Source organism: Streptopelia decaocto (assembly GCF_964273445.1).
Source record: "Streptopelia decaocto genome assembly, chromosome: 1".
Classification (NCBI taxonomy): Eukaryota; Metazoa; Chordata; class Aves; order Columbiformes; family Columbidae; genus Streptopelia; species Streptopelia decaocto.
In genome coordinates, this window is record NC_138663.1 from 117,852,809 (window position 1) to 117,872,887 (window position 20,079).

At 39.0% G+C, this 20,079-nt stretch overlaps 1 protein-coding gene across 1 annotated transcript in view; it reads right to left on the reverse strand.

Annotated features, from left to right (window-relative positions):
• Positions 1-642: 642 nt before the first annotated feature.
• The window catches only part of BACE2 (beta-secretase 2), a gene marked incomplete at its 5' end in the record, with an annotated part of 54,273 nt that continues 34,836 nt past the window's right edge, over positions 643-20,079 (reverse strand). Inside the window, 4 exon segments of the mRNA XM_082043065.1 lie at positions 643-7,490; positions 13,677-13,845; positions 15,087-15,236; positions 18,965-19,066. Of these exon segments, the coding sequence (XP_081899191.1) occupies positions 7,237-7,490; positions 13,677-13,845; positions 15,087-15,236; positions 18,965-19,066 (675 nt within the window). The 3' untranslated portion in view covers positions 643-7,236.

Here is a 20,079-nt window from a genome sequence, read left to right on the forward strand (position 1 = left end):
ATCTGTTGGGACGGGACAGACACCAAGTGGATTTGACTCCATTCACAACCCTTTTGGCCCGGCTATCCAGCCAGTTCTTTACTCAGTGAAGAATATGCAAGTCCAAGCCATGAGCAGCCCGTTTCTTCAGGAGAATGTTGTGGGAAACAGTGTAAAAGGCTTTACTAAAGTTCAGGTAGACAACATCCACAGCCTTTCCCTCATCCATAAAGCAGGTCACCTTGTCATAGAAAGAGATCAGGTTGGTCAAGCAGGACATGCCTTTCATAAATCCATACTGACTGGGCCTGATTGCTTGGTTGACCTGTATGTGCCACATGATGGCACTCAGGATGATCTGTTCTATGACCTTCCCTGGCACTGAGGTCAGACTGACAGGCCTGTAATTGCCTGGATTCTCCTTCTATCCCTTCTGGTAGATGGGTGTCACATTTTTCAACCTCTAGTCAACTGGGACCTTCCCAGTTAGCCAGGGCTGCTGAGAAATGATTGGAAGTATCTTGAGAAGCAGCTCTGCCAACTCCCTCAGTACCCTTGGGTAGATCTCATCTAGGCGCATAGACTTGACTGGACTCAAATCTTAAAAGATTTAATGTAGTGGGATTTAAGAACACACACAAAATAGGTTGAAAGAATTAATCATTTATTATAAGCAGCAGAAAATTTGATTTTTTTTACATAGTGTTTATCTGAAAATGGCAAGACCTGAAAGTACAAAATACCAGTTCTTGGAAAATGCAGTGATGAGGCTTGACAGTAAGTGGGACAGACATCCTAACATCACCTGAAGACTGAATTAAAAAGACTATACCCCTTTTTTCAAATTTTTGACCCCGTTTTCCTTTCAGCCAACCTTATATCTCATTTATTAAAAAAAAAAAAAATCAGGTGAAGAAATGCCCCTATAGGATGGAATGATTTCCTTGAAGGTGAAATCCTTTCCACGCTCCCTAAACAACTATCAAATAACAGTTGATGTAGTTTTAAAGTCTTAAAAGATTTCTGCATCTTCATATAAACATTTCAATAAAAAGTGTGAACTGCCTGTTTCAGATAAATCTTTTTTAAACCACTCAACCTTGTATAGTTTATGAACACATAGACTATTGGCTAGCAAAGCAATTTTTTCCAGGACATACTGCAGTAATCTATGCCTTGGTGCTATCCGGAAATTGTCTGTTGTCTTTTCAGTACCACTTTAACATGATTTTCTTGAACCAATTTTCCCCCCCAGCATTTTCCAAAGGACAGCTATGTTGCAAATACAGCCATTTAAACATTCAGCCATACAATTACTCTCTAACAACACAGGAATAAACATACCCTTTGCAGGTTTGACATGGCTCTGTGAAAATTTCCCTCTTCAAAGAGGCATGTGATGAGAGGACAAACAATGTAGTTTATTCAGGTATTTTGGCTAAGTACATGTCACTGTAAAATCAGAGCAGGCTGCGTTGCTCAAGTGGAAAAAGCAGTCTCAGTCAGAAAGAAGAGCCAACAGGCAGTAAGAGTCCACTACAGTTGGTGGTAGGACAAAAAATGGCAAGGCCTTCAAGGAAGAAGCTGTCATCGGCTTAAGGAATGGTACTAACTCTCACAGCTCCTCGTGGTCCTGCTCTCCACCCCTGTATTTCACAAGGACCGTGAAAAAGGTACAGGACCAGTGAGGAAGACCAAGCAGTGAAGTATTTCCAAGTGGGAAGCGAAAGAGGTCTAGGAAATGTAGTCAAATGCACAAAGGAGTTCTTTGCACAAAGGCAAATTCAGGGACCACTGCCATAGATGAAGTTTTGGCTCTAATTCTTCTCCCAATACTAATGCAAGTATTTTAAATCTAGAGGTAATTTCTAAAGCCTTACAAAGGACTTTAAAACAAGTCTGAGAATGGTCACTAAGAAAAACATAACTTTTGTTAAAAGGCTGAATTTTGGATAAAGAGGTCTTCAACTTTAAGGAAATTTTTTTGGGGGGGGGATGAGGGGGCCATAAAACAATCAGAAAAATCAGAAAATTTACAGCAAGCGAATTAGTAGAACAGTAGCTATACTGAAATACATTCTTTTAAAGTGATTATCATCAATTAAAAAAAAAAGAAGCGAACACGTATTGCAGACAACTTCCTTTCAAGTGCTGAAAATTACCATCAGTGTTTTACTTTTTGGCTAGCTTAAAAGAAATTCTGCATGTGCCTTCATAGCATAATCTAAAATTCCCAGTATTTCAAGAACTACCCACCCACAAAGATCCAGCCAAAGCCTAGATACAGTGAAAAGAAAGAAAGAAAAAAAAGGCAAACACGAAACATTCTTATATTACTACTGTACAGTCAGAGATGTCAACAGGTTTTAAATTAACCTGTTCTGTTGCTTACAGGTTCCTGTTAGGTGTGAGGCACGTCACTGTGTGCTTTGTGATATGGAGTGGGGAATATTCAGTAACAGGCAAGTTATTCCACTTAAAGATGATCATGCCCCTTATTCACCTAGGAGTGGATAAGTCCCAGCAGCAACAATAGGCACCTTAGAGTACACTGGCTCTCAGAATACTCAGACAAGTGAACTCTTGCCAAAGAAGCCAGGTGATTGACTGACGTTACATGTACAGCAGCTTGTCAGCGACTGCAGTTGCTCTCCCATTCTGCTCTACCAAGGCGCCTCAGCCTTGATCTGGAAGTCTGGCAGAAGACTCAATTATTTAGCATCTCCACATTTCACATGACCTGCCAGCTTCAGTTCACTGTAGCCCCTTTCCCAGTTAGTGCAAGTTGTAGCAGTGGCTTTTGTGGTATGGATCTATCTCATCCAGGGGTTTGGCTGAATCCTACAATTGTATTTCAGATAACATTCCTGAGGAGCCATCACCAGGACTCTGGATTACTCATAAGCCTGGCCTAATGTCTAATTAGGCCCCAGAAGCCAGAAAATCTGACTGGCTCAGAAGATCTCTCATATCAACATTACCAATCTGTCTTCACTTCTCTGAACAGCAGCAAGAACTCCAGCAGTCAGAAATGAACAGTTTATCAGAGAGTCAAGTTTGACAGGAACTAATGCCTTAGTAAATTGCAAAGACCTTTCTTAAAAGGATCGGTCCATTATGCTCTTACAATTTTTAATGAAAGATAGCTTACTTACTTACTTCTCTTACCATAATTTCTTTACTTTTACCTTCACAGGTCATTGTACCAATCCCCTTCTTTATGCAGCTCATGTTACTATGTGAATATATATGAATCTAACGTCTGAGATATGACAACCAACCAACCTAGTTGTTGGAAACCTCCACAGAAACCAAAGCAGCTTTCAGCATCAAAATAATTCTGGATTATCAGGAAATTTAAGGACCATTCTCTCTCTGAAAATGTGCTGTGTTAAGCAACTCTTATAAGCCTTTTCATACTTAAAAAGAAAATGTTAGCATACAAATGGTTCATCCTTCAGTGAAACAGCCAGTTGACACACAGCAAGTAATTGAGTAGAATAGCCCTAGGTTGGCTTGAGCTCATAAAGAGTTAACTGTATGTTAACATGAGATCCCAAAACTGATAGCTCTTTGATTATCACTAGTTAATCTGCACAGCATCAAAACTGAGAAATGGAATGGTATGTTGCCTTGATATATTGCCTTTAGTTTGGTCTAACCTACAACTTCTAAATACAAGCTCATTCACCTTAAAAACAGAACAATTCCCTCTTCCTAACTTATTTTACAGAACCTGAAAAAAAAGCTTATTAAAATTCTTCATCTATTTTGTTCAGCATTTAAATTGAGCCAAAAAGCCCATGATAATATTTCTAAAACTTGTGAAGGCACTGGGATAGAACTAACATATTCCCATGCCCAAACTCAGGTTTAAGTACTTGAACTCAAATTACACATCTCCAAATCCCTAATGATTGAACTGATAGCATCAATTATCTAAAAGGCTGCATCCAATGAAACACAGCTTTTTGACATTTTCATGGTACATGATATTACATTCACACTAGGAAAATACTGATTCTGCAAGAAATATTGGTTTGTATGCAAGGAATGATTTGGAGACAGGTGATGTGGGACATCTTCCATAATAAAGAGAGAATTTCCAATATTTTCCAGCACCATCTTCACTCAAATCTATGTTTTTTGGCTCTTTTAATTTCTTTTTTTTAGTATTTTTAATATGTATACTTTTTAAAGATATGGTTTAATCTTATCTCTGAAGTTAGTTAACATGAGCATAAAATACCTCTCAGCACTCTCCTTTAAAAATATATATATATCAGGGAAAGAGATCACTAGTAAGACACACTTGGTAATGCTGTGGTCTATCACTGTATTTCATCTTTCATAGAAAAATGCTCAAGAGCATTATTTTTCTTAATGTGCTGTAGGCTAGAAATGAACCCTCAAGGGTTTCTATTGCTCTTCTTGTTGCCAGAGCAACAAAGCAATACTCACCTGAATATTTGCCAGTGTAAGTATCAATTTACAAGCTGAGATGAAGTTTGTGCTGCTAGCAGATGTCACTAACAGCATTTTTTACTATAAGCCAAATTTTAGTAGCAAGGGATGACATGAAAACTCAAAAATACATTACTATTCCATTTGTGCTACTTGATTATTACTCATAAAATTCAAGTGTTTCTATTAAAATGTCTTGACCAATGATATTTAAAGTGAAAGGATAACACTGAAAGGCTTTTATATGAAACCTAGGGCACTAAGAAGACTTTGTTAAACAACTCAGAAGAAACCTTGCATGTCATTAGAAAGCATATTAGGAACCTTTCCCAATAAATTCCTTCTTAAAACCCTTTGTGATAAGGAGATAGGAGGGGGTGGGGAGAAGGAAGCAGCTAAGAAACATTTTAAGAGCATAAAAGTGTTATTACTTTCTGAATTGAAAAAGGGCTCATTGTTTACCACTGTATCAATCCAAATATTCACACTGTGTTTCTGTTTGAAACAGGTGACAGAAACACTACTTACATTACCATATTGTAGAAGAAGGAATACGGCTCTGAAATTGTTTGTTATGTGTCAAACCAAACCCAGGAGGACAATATGGAACCAAATCACAGAATTGAAAAGAAACATTGGTTTCTTTTCAGAACAAAGTCTATTGCTTTGAGAAAAACTCAAGGGAACTTCTTCTTGTTATAACATGTACTAAAAATTCTAATTATAAGACATTGAGAGATGTATGGACAATAGAATAGGGAGAAAATACCTAAGCTCTATAGTTTCTTACATTTTTTATAATTCATCACTTTTCTCCTCCTAAAACCTAAGAGGCAGAGGAAGAAGGAAGCAAACGCTCAATTTCCTCCTATTTCCGAGTCCTAATTCCAAGAGAAATTTTTTTCAGATGTCGGATCACAACACAAATCATTTCACTCTATTCAGCAAAACAATCTGAAAACGCAAGAATTAAAAAGGACAGAAAACCAGAGGCACTTCCAGTTATGAAGTGAAATACACAAGTTAGTTTAAAAAAAAAAAAATCAACAGTGCTTTATTTTCACACACATTATGTGCACCTCTGTAAAAGCACCATTCCTGAAAAAAAGAAATCTTTGCATATTTCACACAGAGTCGAATGCAGAGGCAGTGTGAATCAGAAAGCTATATGAAGGGATTAAAGGCAGCAAATTTTCTAGGCAAGGAACTGGGAGATTCAGAGCTAAGCTTCCACTTTTTTCCCACACAGATATGCAAGCTGTTCTGCTATCGAAACACAAAAAGCAAACAAAACCCCACATAACTAATACTTATTACCAGACTCCTCAACCCTGCACTGTTTATCTTTCAAGCCAACTACACCAGCATTATAGAAAAGCAATGGAGGTCCTGGAATGCTTACTGACTAGATACAACAAAAAAATTTGTCCTATCTGCAAAGAAAATACTGTGTTCTGACCTCAGCATTAAGATCTATGCTTGCATAATGCAGGTCTTGTGAAATATATTCCTCCCTGCTCTCTCCCACTATTGTTTTCAGTTTTACCACGTTTGTTTTCAGCCAGTCAGTACACACACTTTTTGTTTGATTGACACACCGGTGAAGCTAAACTAAACACCTCCAACTGCTGTTCAAGTTGAAAACCAAGTCAGAATTAAGACTTCCACTTTGCAGTCTGTCCATGAAGACAGATACTTTTCCCCTGAAATTCTAGGTTGCTGAGCTCAGCCAAAAAAACCCAAAAGTTTGTCTTTCTCATTTTGTTGTTTCCTTTTTGTTACATGCTCACTAGGAATACCAAAAGAGATGGCAGAACACAGACTTTAGCTTTATCATCTCTCCATACATATGCAGACCAGCCTTTTCTAAATATCAGTCATCCTCAACTCAAAAAACCCCAAAAAAACAAACAACAAACCCCTACCTTAGGGGGAAAACTGAAAGGCTTTTTTTGTGCACCAAAGTGGAAGTCATGAAGTACTGTTTTTTATAAAATCCACTACTTCAAAGCCAAAGAGTTGCATTTGGTTGTATGAAGCATCTTGTGCTTCAAGACCAGTTCTAATCCACATGCTTACCAGTGGTAGCATCCTTGTAAAATAAGAGAGGTAGTCTTGTTTTACACTAAGGCTGAACAAGTTTGTTTCCCAGTTTTCACCTCCTCAAACTATTTTGTGATGACACTCAGGAAGGGTGACCCTCTCAAGTGGCAGCAGTGATCTTGAGGAAAAAACCTCACAAACCAACATTTCTTCTTGACCTCGCTTTTCTCTGCTGCTTGTCTGACCTTTCTCCCTCCCCCACACCATGTGCACAGTTTCTAAATGAATTGATGTAAACAGACAGCAGTATTCATTTAATGCAATTAACAAGAAAGATCATTAAGTTTTTTCTCTTTTTCTACAGTCAAGGCTTGATTAGTTAGAAAATACTGACAGCTTCTTTTTTTGTGATAGAGAGATGGACAATTTTGTTCAGACAGTGGAAGAACATAATGGTGTGTTTTTTCTTTTTTTCCTTTTTTTAAAAGAAGTTACTATTGAGAGCATAAAGGCTCGTTGTACTGTAGTACCAAATCCAGTACCGTAGCACTTAAGAGGTGGTTAACAGTGCTTTGGTTCAGAATCAGTGTTAGAAAATAAAGCTTAAAAAGTGATGATGCAGGATATTTGGCGGGATTTCAACAGCAATTTGTAATGAATGTAGAAAGGACTGGGGTATTGTCTTCTCCCCCTTGGCAAAGTATTTTGCTCTTCATTCTGTTTAAGCCCCAGGTTTCACAATCAAGTTTCTCACTTCCATCGATGACGCACTAAGGAGGATTCGTCATTGACCACGTCATTGTCGGTGTAGCGATGCTGACACCGTGGTGGAATAAGCAGCAGGATGATCAGTACAAGGAGGATAATTCCACACAAGCTCATGAGAGCATAGGAGGCAATCCACAACACTGGTTCATGAAAAGAAACACTAGAAACACAGTTGCTTGCAACATCTGCTGTTGTGAAAGGGCCTTCAATCTCAGAGACTGGAGCGCCGTCAACTTCTGAGAAATTACAAAAAGAAGAACATTAAGTCTATATACACCATTTAAAAGCAAATAAAAATAAGATCTAGCTAAATACTTATACATCCCTTTTCCTCCATCATCATACATCTCAGCATACTCATGTTTTATTGTATTTTGCATTGCAATAAAAATATTAGTATTCCATGTCTATAAAATGGGAATCTGAAGCGTAAGAAAACCATGACACTCCCACATCTACACAGGCTGTCAATAAGAAAGCAGACATTTAAATCAGATTTCCCTCAGCCCAAATTAAAACCCAAGTCACGGGATCACCTTTTCTCTCTGGACTAACCTCTCAGAAATATCAATTTAACAAAGCTTAAAAATCCTATACAACACCTACACTGGAATAGGTCAGGGCCTGGGCAGTTTTTGTTTCTGGAACAACAATTGGAAGAGTACCTCAGATGATTCTTATGTCTTCTGTGTTTGCTATCTTCCAGGGTCTTAGGGAGCAGCATGCAGGATCATTAGCTTCACAGATACCTTAAAGGACTGTATGCTATACACAAGGTGCAAGGTGGAAAGTAGCACAGACACTCTTGTGAGTGGAGGTGAAAGTTCAGAAGGAAGGGGAGGTGAAGCAGGAGAGTTGGGTGATAGCTGTACAGAAAAGGGGAGTGGTGGAGAGAAAGGTCAATATCAGGAGCGAGGAGCTGGGACATGAAGGAGTAGAGCTGTTGGGCAGGGAGGAAGCAGCTAACCAAGTAGCTTGGAAAATGAAGATGACAAAGCTAAGGTGAGAAGCATGAAGGGATGCCTTGGCAGCTCCATTTTCCGAAGGCCAACCATCTCGGTAACATCACAGACTGTGTGACTTGTTTCATTCCCATCACAAACCCCTACTTGTCAAACCAGTATTTGCTTAAAAAAGGTTATGTTGCCCATGGTTGTCACAGTAACCGTGGCAAGCGCAGCAAAGCTCCCCTGAGTTGTGGACAGGGCTACACGTATTGTAAAGGCAGAGCAAGTGAGTTGCCTAGGGCAACAAAATATTCAGTGCATTTCGTATTTTAGGTCCCTGGCCAGGAAAGAATGGATACCTTTTAGCTTGCTTGGGGCAACTAGGAGCCTGCATTTAGTACTGTCTGTGCATATTAACAAGTATTCCAAACAGTTGTAATTCACTTCTCTAGTCAGATACTTCAAGATACATTCCTGTATTTCTTATAAAGGCCTCAGTTTTAACTTTACCGCTACATTTCTTGTTCACTTTATGCAATGACAAGCTCTTGCCAAATTGTAAGTGATCCTGCGTATTGAAGACAGTATCCCTTATTTACACATATCTTGGACACAACTCCTGAAAGCATGTTTAAAGAGATTAGCATAAAGTACCCTTTGGAAGGAAGAGGAGAGCCCATGTTTTTGAAAAGGCAGTGTTTGTGGGTTTTTTTTTTTTTTTTTTTTTTTTTTTTTTTTTTTTTTTTTTTTTTGAGAAACAAATGCAGAACAGTTGGGCTGCTTTACCTGCAATTTACTGTGAGATATTTTAATTGGTATTTATTCCCTGGCTTCATATTATTTTAAGGTTTAAGTCTCATTAACTTAATTGTGGGCTGCTGCTGAAAGAGACAGTTCTGCTCGCCCTGTCCCTTGCTGCCTCTTTTGTATTAATGCTAGTGATTGCTGGGCTGCAAGGAGAATCAGGGCAACTCGCCAATCTGATGGAAACCCAACCTGTCATAACAAACAAAATGCCCAAATGAGGAATATTCTGTAGGATCGCTCAACTGAACCAACCCCTTCTCCAGTTGCAAGTGTAAGAAGACTCCTTTAGCACCAATGCAGAGTTAGAGAGGACTGAGTGTACCCTGAGGCTGTACCACAAACACCCTAAAAATGGTAGATACCAAACGTGATCTCTCAGCTCATTAGATGGGTAATAAAATGGTCTGTGTGGCCTATAATGTCAGCATATCTTTGCAAGATACTGCTGTTACATAAATGTGGTAAGGGAGATGCACAATAATGAACAGGCTTGTAAAAGACGATCTAGAAGGTCTGTGGCAGAAACCCATTTTGTTCAGAGTCCTAGTATTGCACTTTGTCTACCAAGCAATTTTTTCTTCTGTACATCTCACTCCCTCGCACTACTTCATTTGTCTCTATGAAGCCCTGCAGCAAAACCAAACTAAACCACATTTAATACTAATGTGAAATGCAAGGCATAAGTATTACTACTTAAGAATTTAGTATTTCAAAGGAAAAAAAAAAAAAGCAGCACAATTTTCCACCTTGGTAATAGTTTTGAAAACAGACAGTCCCTAATTACTCATTATTTGGCTTGAGTACAATAATTACTCCTCTTTAAAAAGGCAATACAAAACTGTTGTCATAGTGGCTGACATTTTATATTGCATTTTGAGAATGCTTGATAGCAGCACAGCCTCTGCTTTCTTCCCTTCAAAAAAAAAGTTTTCCCTCACCCTCTTCCATCCCCAGAGAAATTGAGAGGAAATCAAAAGAGGAAATTTGCCTAGATTGTTCAAACAAGCCCTTAACATAAACTTACAGTCACAAACACTTAGCATATTACACATTTAACTGAATTAGGATATTTTGGCATATTTTTTTAGAACACCTGATGGTACCTACCTACAATAGATTCTTCATCTTGAATAAATAAGAATTTCCTCATTATTGATGACTACACGACAAAAATGGCACCTCTGTAAAAGTGCTATTTTATAACATTTGTGTAGAAGTCATACTCCTACCATCTTGGGTGGTTTGGAAAGAAAGCACGCCTGAAGTTAGATCAAATTTATAATAAAATTCTAAAATGCTGCTTGGAAGTGGCCCCTGGAAGTCACTTAGTCCAGTGCTGCACCTCCCTCCTGGAGAAGAAGAAATTCTTCATGTCCAAACTTGAACCTTTCTGAATGTAACTGGGGGGTGTTGCCTTTTGTTACATAGTTTCACTTGCACTTACCCTTGAATTGCATTCACCTTGGGCCCCACCATAATCTCCAGATCTTTTTCCACAGGGCTGCTGTTACACTTAGTGGGCCCCTTCCCAGACTGCACCCATGCACTGTGGTTTCCTGCTTGAGGTGCAGAGCTTCTGTTCACTGAAACTCTTGAGACTTCTGCTGCCCAGTCCTCTAGGTTACTATGGCCTTCTGGACTGAAGCTCTGCTATTCATCATGCCATCTATTTTTCTGAGTGTAGTGCCCACAAATTTGGGTGTGTTCTGTCTCATCACAGTTTAGTGTAGAAGTAATTTATGATTACAGTCCTTGGTGCATTTCTTCCCTAAAAAATACTCAAGTCTTGCTCCTATGATCTGCTCACTTACTACAAAAACACTAGGGGTCTAATCCTGCTCAATACTGAGATACCGTCAGGTTGCTTCACTAATACTAACCAGGTGATCTGAACATCTTGTCTCAAGAAGACACTTGATCCAAAACCTTTCCTAGTCATCCTGTAAACAGTAGATTGCCCCTGAAATTATCAACAAGCAACCTGAAACAATTTGGTAACAGGCAGAATAAGTCTTAAAGTGTTTCACATACTGAGGGAAAAGCAAATTTATTTTCCTGCTACAATGGAAGAGCTTCCTGCAGCCATCTACCTAACTCTCCTCACTCTTGGTACATCCTGGAGAAAGAAAAAGGTGCAAGGAGTACATGATAAGCCAGTTCTCATTTCTAGTCTCAGTAGTCTCAAGTTCAATGCGAGTTCAATGAAGTTAAGACTTTTAGTCCCATTCCCCTAATTTTTGTGTTCAGCACATGCCCGTTTAACATCTTATAAAAACACAGGCTTAAATTTAGTGTTAGCACTCTATTGTAAAGAAGAAAGCATAGGCCATTGCAAAGCCACACCAAATGGTCTTTTATACTTCTCTTATTTCTGAAGATTTATGACACCAGTAATTCAATCTAATTTATGCCCACAAACAGACCAAAAAGCTCCAAATAAATGACATTAATGTAGTTGCTATGGAGGACATGCTGGCCTCCACAGGAAGCCAGTTAGGCAGCTTAATCCCTCACATTGCACTGACTGCTAACCACTCACAGTTGTGGTTTTCTGATGAAAGTAGTGTTAAATATGGAAACCACAAGCTGCGAAAAATGAATTCAGAATAACTGGCGCATCCAGCAAAATGTCATCTGCCTCGTGTGAGTGGGGTCTGGCAAATCAGTATACCTTGTCTCAGTCAGTGGTTTGTGTCATCTGATTTCTCAGATTCCATGATGCTAGGTTAGACATATGCATGAAACATGGACAAAGAAACAACGAGGAAATGCCTTCTAGCACCAGCTGGGTATCATCATGTGTCCAAGCTCATGTGAATTCCTGTTTCATTTCTATTCAGCAAGCTCAGTTCTTCCTCTCTAGACGAGGTTGGCAGAATCACATGAAGTGGTCAAACTCTATGTTTCTGTGTAGCAATACTAACATTAAGGTGTTATTATGGTCCCTTGATTCTTTTTCTTAACAAAGATGTGATTTCAAAGCAGTTCTTACAAGCACCAGCCAGCTTGTGTCCCCTGCTGACTACATGTTGATCAATATGTTCTATCAAAATGTCCCCTCCCCTGTCCATTAATGGCTGCAGTGTGGCAGGGACAGGAGGCAGCTCTGCGCTCACTAAAATTGCAGTCCAGAAGGACAAGGAAGAATTAAAGGCAGGACAACCTGGTCTTCAGTATTTGTCTAGTTATGTATCTTTCATCACTGCATGGTACTTTATAGAGGTCTTCATTAAGCAACCCACATCAATATCCAGATTTTCTTTGGTAGCAAGCTCAAAGAGGACCATTTTGAACCCATTAACAATGGAGAGATTAAAAAAAAAAAAAAAAAAAGGCTTTTAAAATGCCCTGGAGCTACAGCTTAGCCAGCTAGTATCTCTCTTTTTTTCCCCTCAATTACCTGGTTGCATTAAGCACTCAAGTACTTACTGCCCTTACCCTCTCTAACATAAACACTGGGGATTAAAGAAGAACTGTCAGTCGTAGTCCTTTTCTCATGCAAATCTCAGGTGATATAATGTTTTTCCGGGCATAGATCACCTCCGTTTGGGACAGAGACTTGAATATGGGTGCACATCCTTTCCCTCCTCTCCCACTTGCATGTTCTTGTGGTGCCAAAGCAATGTCTCATCAACAAAGAGAGGAAACCCCAAAACTTGTATTTTTAGCTACCCAAAAGAAGAAATAATGAAAAAGCAATAAAGTTAACCATCACTGTAAAATCAGCCAAAAATTATGACCTTTTCCACATTTCCTCAGCAGTTAATTAAAAAAATAATGACTTTTTACTTACACTGAGAAAACTATTTGTTTTGAACCAACACAAACACCACAAGTCTTAATTCAAGTTTCATTTTCACCTTAGTTTTTTCTTTGAGTATTTCTGAGAGGCTAAAGAGGCACAATTTACTTCAAGAGAAAAGCACAAGATGCTTCACTGTGCACATTGAAAGTTAGCTGAATAATCCATATATCTGCAAATTTGAACAGGAACTATACAAAATTGAAGCTGCATTAAAAACAGGAACCTTGTCTCGTGTAGCTGTTGGGGAAAATGCACACAGAAACAGGTGTCTCAGAAAGAAGATCTCTCAGAAGGAAGAACGCAGTGAAGATCCCCGAGCTGAGGCTGATTTGCTTCGTGCCAAAAGACTGTTGCATGCCATAAAGCTTCCCCCCTGCCCCGCACACACACCTTGAAATCTGAAAAGCTTGGGATTGCTCAAAAATATACCCTTCACACTTCATGGGTAATCACTCCTTTCCCCATCAGATAAGTGGCAAAGGTGTTTCTCTAAGAGAGCTGATATTTCCTCACTCACCAAGTCACAGAATCACAGAGTGTTAGGGATTGGAAAGGACCTCAAAAGATCATCTAGCCCAATCCCCCTGCCAGAGCAGGAACACCTAGATGAGGTTACACAGGAAGGCGTCCAGGCAGGTCTTGAATGCCTCCAGAGTACAAGACTCCACAATCCCCCTGAGCAGCCTGTTCCAGTGCTCTGGCACCCTCACTGAGAAGAAGTTTCTTCTCAAATTTAAGTGGAACCTTTTGTGTTCCAGTTTGCACCCATTACCCCTTGTCCTATCATTGGCTGTCACTGAGAAGAGCCTGGCTCCATCCTCGTGACACTCACCCTTTATATATCTGAACAATATTCCTCTTACCTGCACATGGACTCACTGCAAAACCCACTCTCCTCTGGGCTCGGTCAAATATTACATAAAAACCTTCCATAACTGTAGCACCAATAACTAGAGCATTCGTGGAGGAAGAAATGCCAAATCGGTAGCACTGTAAATTCTCTCCTATTCCAAGGATGGGTTGAATATAAAGCTATTAAAAAAAAAAAAAAAAAAAGCCAGAATGTAAGAAGCAACACCACACAGTACTTAGAAGTTCAGACCTTTTGATTTTTATATTCAGGCACTCAAACTTCACTGGAAATAGAGAATGAACAGGTGCAGACAGATTTCTGTACATGATTTAAAACTGTTCAAAGCTTACAGGCAGGTAAGAGGTAAAGCTCTTGGATTCCAAGCTTAAATTCAAACACAGTCAGTCACTACGTGAAGGTCAACAGCAAATTCATGAGAGCCACTTTTTCTTACATTTTCCATAAGGGGAGGATAGCTGAGAAAGAACTTCGGAAATGAACTCGAATTAGAGAATAATATTATTATTTAAAAAATTATCAGGATGGAATTGATTCAGGGAACATTCAGTGTTAACTTCAAGGCTCTAGATTAATAAATTCAAGTCACATTTTACCCCTTGTCTTCTCAACGAAGATGAAAGATTGCCAGGCTACGTGATCAATACAGAAGATGCTTATCATAAGGCTTTACTATGTTTCAAGTTAAAATGCATTTAATAGGTTAATTCTCCCCTTTGCTCCTGACCATCCCCTGAGGCAAAAAGCTGTATTAGTAATGTCAGAGGATACCAGCCTGTATTGCAACCCATACTGTGAGGGGAAGCCAGAGAGGAAAAATAAACATAGCATATTATATTCTAAAATCTGTGATGGAATATTAATAAAAGATAAACCAACCAAGTTACAGAAACTGGTGCAGAGATCACATAGGCTCATTGCCAAGACTGTCATACTAAGAAGAAGTGTTCCAATGCAGAATGTCACAGAAAACAAATCAATTTGCTTCCCAAAACAGGAAGATCAAAATGAGCAGATACACTTCTGTATTGACATCTAATGTGGCTAAGGCTTCTGAAAACAAAACAAAAACTTGCCTGCTTTTCCTGACAAATTAAAAAAAAATCATTCCCAGCTACATGGACTGCACTTAGAGGGAAACTTTGTGTTTTGTTGTTGTTGTTTTGTTTGTTTGTTTTGTTTGTTTGTTTGTGTTTTTGTTTAGTTTAGATTTGAAAAGTTTGTTGTTTTCCCTATTTAAAATTTGTTTTGTTTGTTTTTTTAAATTTCATTTTAAAATATTTCCCTTGTATGCAATAAGCCACTTCTCTACTACCACTAAAAATAGTCCCTATTTTTAAGAGCATGTGCTTTATAATAGTAAAAACAAATTTATAACTGAATAAACAAAGAAGGTTGAGACCTGTGGTAGGATGGAGATCCGAAACGACCTACTGGCGTTTTCATCCCTCAGGTAAATAGAGAGTTTGGGAAATAAGGACCAGGGTTTTTCAGTGTTATCCCAGCATGCAAGCTGTGAACCAGTCCAGAAACCAGAAGAGAATTCTTGTATCTATTAAAGAAAAAAAATAGAAGCAATACATACAGATTACGTACATTTTGATAGATTTTTTGTAAATAATCACTACCACAACCCTGTTTCCCTGAAAATAAGACGGGGTCTTATATTAATTTTTGCTCCAAAACTTGTTATTTTTTACAAATATAGCTGCCTGGACACTATTTAAATCGACTTTTTAAAAATGAACAGTAACTAGGTCTTATTTTTGGAGTAGGGCTTATATTTTGAGCATCCTCAAAAATCCTGAAAAATTATGCTAGGTCTTATTTTCAGGGTAGGTGTTATTTTTGGGAAAACAGGGTATTAGATACTTCTTCCATTCCCATGGAGAAGTTCAAGCATGAACACAAGTCTGATAAAAAGCTTTTTCTTTAAGGATCAAAGCAAGAACACAACACACAAATTGAGATGCTTCTTAACCCATTATGACTTGGAAGAGGGGGCAAGAGGCAAAAGCAGGTTTAGGTCTCCCTTTCCTCTCCTCCCCATTTGTGTCTCATTACTTCCACTTCTGCAATGAACATGTGTGACCTCCCTGAGCTATCAGTACTGAGGCAAAGCATTAACAGGCTTTTACTACCTACCTACTTCTTCTCTTGAACAGCTCTGACCGAATACCAACATTTTGAAGCAGCAGACATTTTTTTTTTTTTTTTACATAAGCCAAAATATAAACTGCATGAATATGTAATGGAGTCAGCTCCCTTCCTCACATACCTACAGCTTCTTATTCAGCTTTAGGGTTTTGAAGCCAAGGGATAAGCCAAAATCTCCTGGCAGGCAAGGGAACAGAGGTCTGCTACACTCAATGGGAAGAAACACATCCCTCTGTCTTTCACTGTCCTGCCACTCACTACCAACACAACTTGCCATGCTTTTGAAAGAAAGTTGAATAACTTCTTCTTAACATATCCATGGCACTAACAAAGCAAAAAACAAACCTCCACAGAGTGTGCTTGCCTAAGACAAACATCTTGTCTAACGTTCATGCTTCCTGAAGCACACAAAGCTGATCTGCTACCAGATTAGAGGACAAAACTTCCTTATTTGAGTGCATTACTTTGCACTGGTTCTTATTCCCACATGAAACAACATGCAAGGCAGCATCTTGTTCTGACATTGCACAGCCAGAGCCTCCTATATGTGTGAAGGAGAAAGATGAAATCCAGCCTCTCCACTGCACTCATTGGTATTTATCTGTGATATTGATTACTTTGTAAGCATCAGCTCATACATTAGTTATGGCATTTTACAGGTGACAAGTATTTACACACACCCACATACCTGCCAATGAAATATTTGTTAGGGCTGCACAGTATGAGAGACTTAAATCTTCCAGGTGCTCACCTCTGTTCTTGGGTCAACAAGCATACACTCGTGTAAGTACACAATGAGACCCACTGTCACAAATAGATTACTTTTACCCTTAACACTCAATGCACACTTATGTACATCTCCTGGCACCAGACAGAGTGCTCTGACCCTCACAGCTAAGTCCCAGGCCAGACCGGCTGAAGAACATAGTTGTCCTTTCTTTCCATTTGCTCTTGGAAAGCAGAGCTTGTGATCTGAGAAAAACTGCAGGACAGCACCCGGACTGGACAGACCAAGACTATATAGTGCTCTATTTTAAGTGCCTACTTTCATTTCCCAGAAAGACTGCTCATGACATTGCATTTCTTTGCCTTACTTCTGTATGCCAAAGAAATGCATTGCAGGGGATTTGGCTGTATGACACCTAAAAGATTATTAAAATAAAGAGGTTTATTGGAGCCTTCCTTTCTTCAACTTATTAACTTAGCATTATACTAATACCATGAGTAGACATACTGTTCTGACTTCAGCGCAGTGAGATGAAGTAGCTGCCACCCCTCTGTGGCCCATCTTTGCCCATCTACCAAAACCACCACCCTTCAGACCTGCCATCATTAAACTGCATCTATAGCTGCTCCCTGGAAGACTTCAGTCCAAACAAGTAAGGTTTAAAACACAATCGCACCACTAAAGAGCATAAAGCTCACAGCCTTGGTTTTTATGGAGCTGAATAAAGGAACACTTCACATGCAGTTATCCCAGAATACCTGAGGGGGCAATGACATCTTGCTGGGAAGAAGTAAGAAACTTGTTAACCTGGTTCTCCTGTGGTCAGATAAATATGTCTGAATACAGCAGATTTTGTTTCAGTGGTGCATAGCCTGCCAGAAGCACAGAGCACTTAGAGTATGATTGTGATGCCATTGTACAACTGCTGAAAATACCCATTTTCCTGACATTGCTCCTACATAGCTAGAATCTGATCCTGACATCATGTAACCACTTTCTTATTTAATAGACTATTTACTTTGTTTAAAGCTGTGAAAGTAATTTTTGGTGTGTGTGGAGAGAAAGGGGTACAGCAGCAAGGTCCTTGGGATTAAAAAGATACCCTAAAAGAGTTAGTTTATGCATTTTTAATAGGAAGAACAAAAACCATTAAGAAGAGTGAGTGAGCTGTTCCCCTCTAATACCTTATTGATCAGTTGACTCTTTACTTGTCACGTGGAAGGCCCTGGTTCGAATGTCCTTCTGAGCAACATCAGAGAGGAGTGTAACTGCTGTGGCCCACTTCATAGGAGGATTCCCTATCCACAAGGTGCCATTACAAGACCTTTTGGGCAGGCTTCTTTCAATTCCCTCCCAATTGACTGAAATTGTTCCAGTCAATACTTTAGTGCTTTGGAAAGAAGAACTTTTCAACCAGGGAAGCTGGGAGACATAAGATAACTGGTCCATTTATATCATATAACGGACACCTACAGGCAGTGAAGAACACTTCATGACAAATCTCTGCTCTCCATCAGAAAAGGATCTCAGTCTTGAATTACCATCATAGAGGCAAATACTCCATCTTTTGGGCAGCTGACCAATAGCTTAGTTACTGAATTTCCTGTGATTTGCAACTACTACCACTGTCTGATTGTGAATCCGTGACAAGAATATTAGAGTGGCTCACATTGAAATATATGGGATTTAGTCTTCATCTTTAAACTTCTTGGGACTGCTTACTGTATTCAACCAACATTTATGAATTGTTTTTATTAACCAGAAAATGCTGCTTCTGTTACTCTATACTCAGAGAAATCCATCAACCCCATGCCCTACTTCTAAAGCCCACTCTGTTTTCAAAGAAAGATGCTTTTAAACATAAATAATTCAATAATGAAGGTCAAAACCAGCTTTATCAATATGAATAATCCCAATGAATGGCATCCATTCTGTACAACAATAAGCATTATACTTGGAAGGGAACTGCTTGCAGTAGCAGGTTCTTCTGCTTTATAAACACTCTATTTTGAATGAAAGGCCTGCTTTTATACTCTTAATACTTTGAATGAAAGCGACATGGATTATGTCCATGTTTCTGAAATACTTAGAAGAAAATATTCCATCTCTGTTTCTGATGCATTTCCATATATGCATTTCTAGTCTGTACTTGTATCCCCCCTTTTCCTCCTCCCTTTCCCTTTTCACCTCTTCCTTTCCCTTTTCCGTTTCCTTCAAAGGCTACCAGTCATGTCTTACTTTTTAACAGGAGTAGACCAGGAAAGATTCCACTCCATTCAGGTTAAAACCCTATGACTTACAAGGCAGACAGCATGGGTGACACTTCTTTCAAAGATCAAATGTGAGCATTTAATAGGAAATTAACATCTCGAACAGATTTAATGTCATTGGCTTACCAGGGATGTGCGAGCTATTGCTTGCACTACAGCACTGAAGACCTTCTGGGGCAGACGGAGGAGAGTGGTCCCACTGTCTACTATTGCTTTATCGGCATTGTACTAGGGAGGGAGGAAAAAAGAGAGAAGTTATATGCTGTAGTTAATGTAATGCAGTTTGCACTGTTTCATAACAATGACAAAGCTGTTGCTCTTTGGTAGCTGTCTTCCAAACCTGCATGTCATACCTGTCAGCAGCTCTTTCTAGTTGATAGCCTGAATTCAAATGAAGCCCGAGAGCAAAAGCAAGTTACGGTCAGCCTAGACACAAAAGTGAGTTTATTTGTTCCACTGAACAAAATTACTGTGTCACCACAGCTGGTGCAAATGGCCAAACCACTGTAAAGAGAAGCAAAGCCCGGCCTGTCTGGGAGGGGTGAGCTAATCCACGTCACCTCCCATATGCTTTGGGCAAAAGCACTCTCAGGGTCATTACAGAGAGATGCTAAGTACGCTGATGTAGCTCAGACGTATGTCCAAGCCCTGAATCAAGGTCTCTGCTATCATGGAAACAACTCACTCTAGTTTAAACACAATACAGCAGCCCATGTTTAATGATTGACATATATAAGTTAAGAATATTCAAGGAACGTTAGGCCTCATTACATGTCATATTTGGTACTGGCTCAAGAGTACAAATGCTAAATGCCACAACTTTCTCTCTTAACTGCTGCAAACCACTAAAACACAGACAAAAACAAGTAAAAAGAAACTCAAAATTTCAATCTTGCTGCCTCAAAATTTGGACTAAAAAACCCCTAAGGAAACGATTATCTTCATTATTAAAACCCTAGCCTTCAGATTAAGGGATTTCATTAAGCTATAGATACAGTAAACAAAGAATAAATATTTTTGAAGGTACACAACTGAACAGTGACACATTTCTGGTATATCATAAGGCATAAGGAAACATACAGCATAAGGTTTTTAGGAAGAGGCCAAACAACAAGCGACTTCAAAATACATTGGTTTAGATGTTATCAAGTCACATAGAATATCTTTAGTGCAGTGACAAAAATAAAACCCACCTAAAAGTAAAACAAATATCTTTGACTTAGTTATTTTCTTTTTGAAAG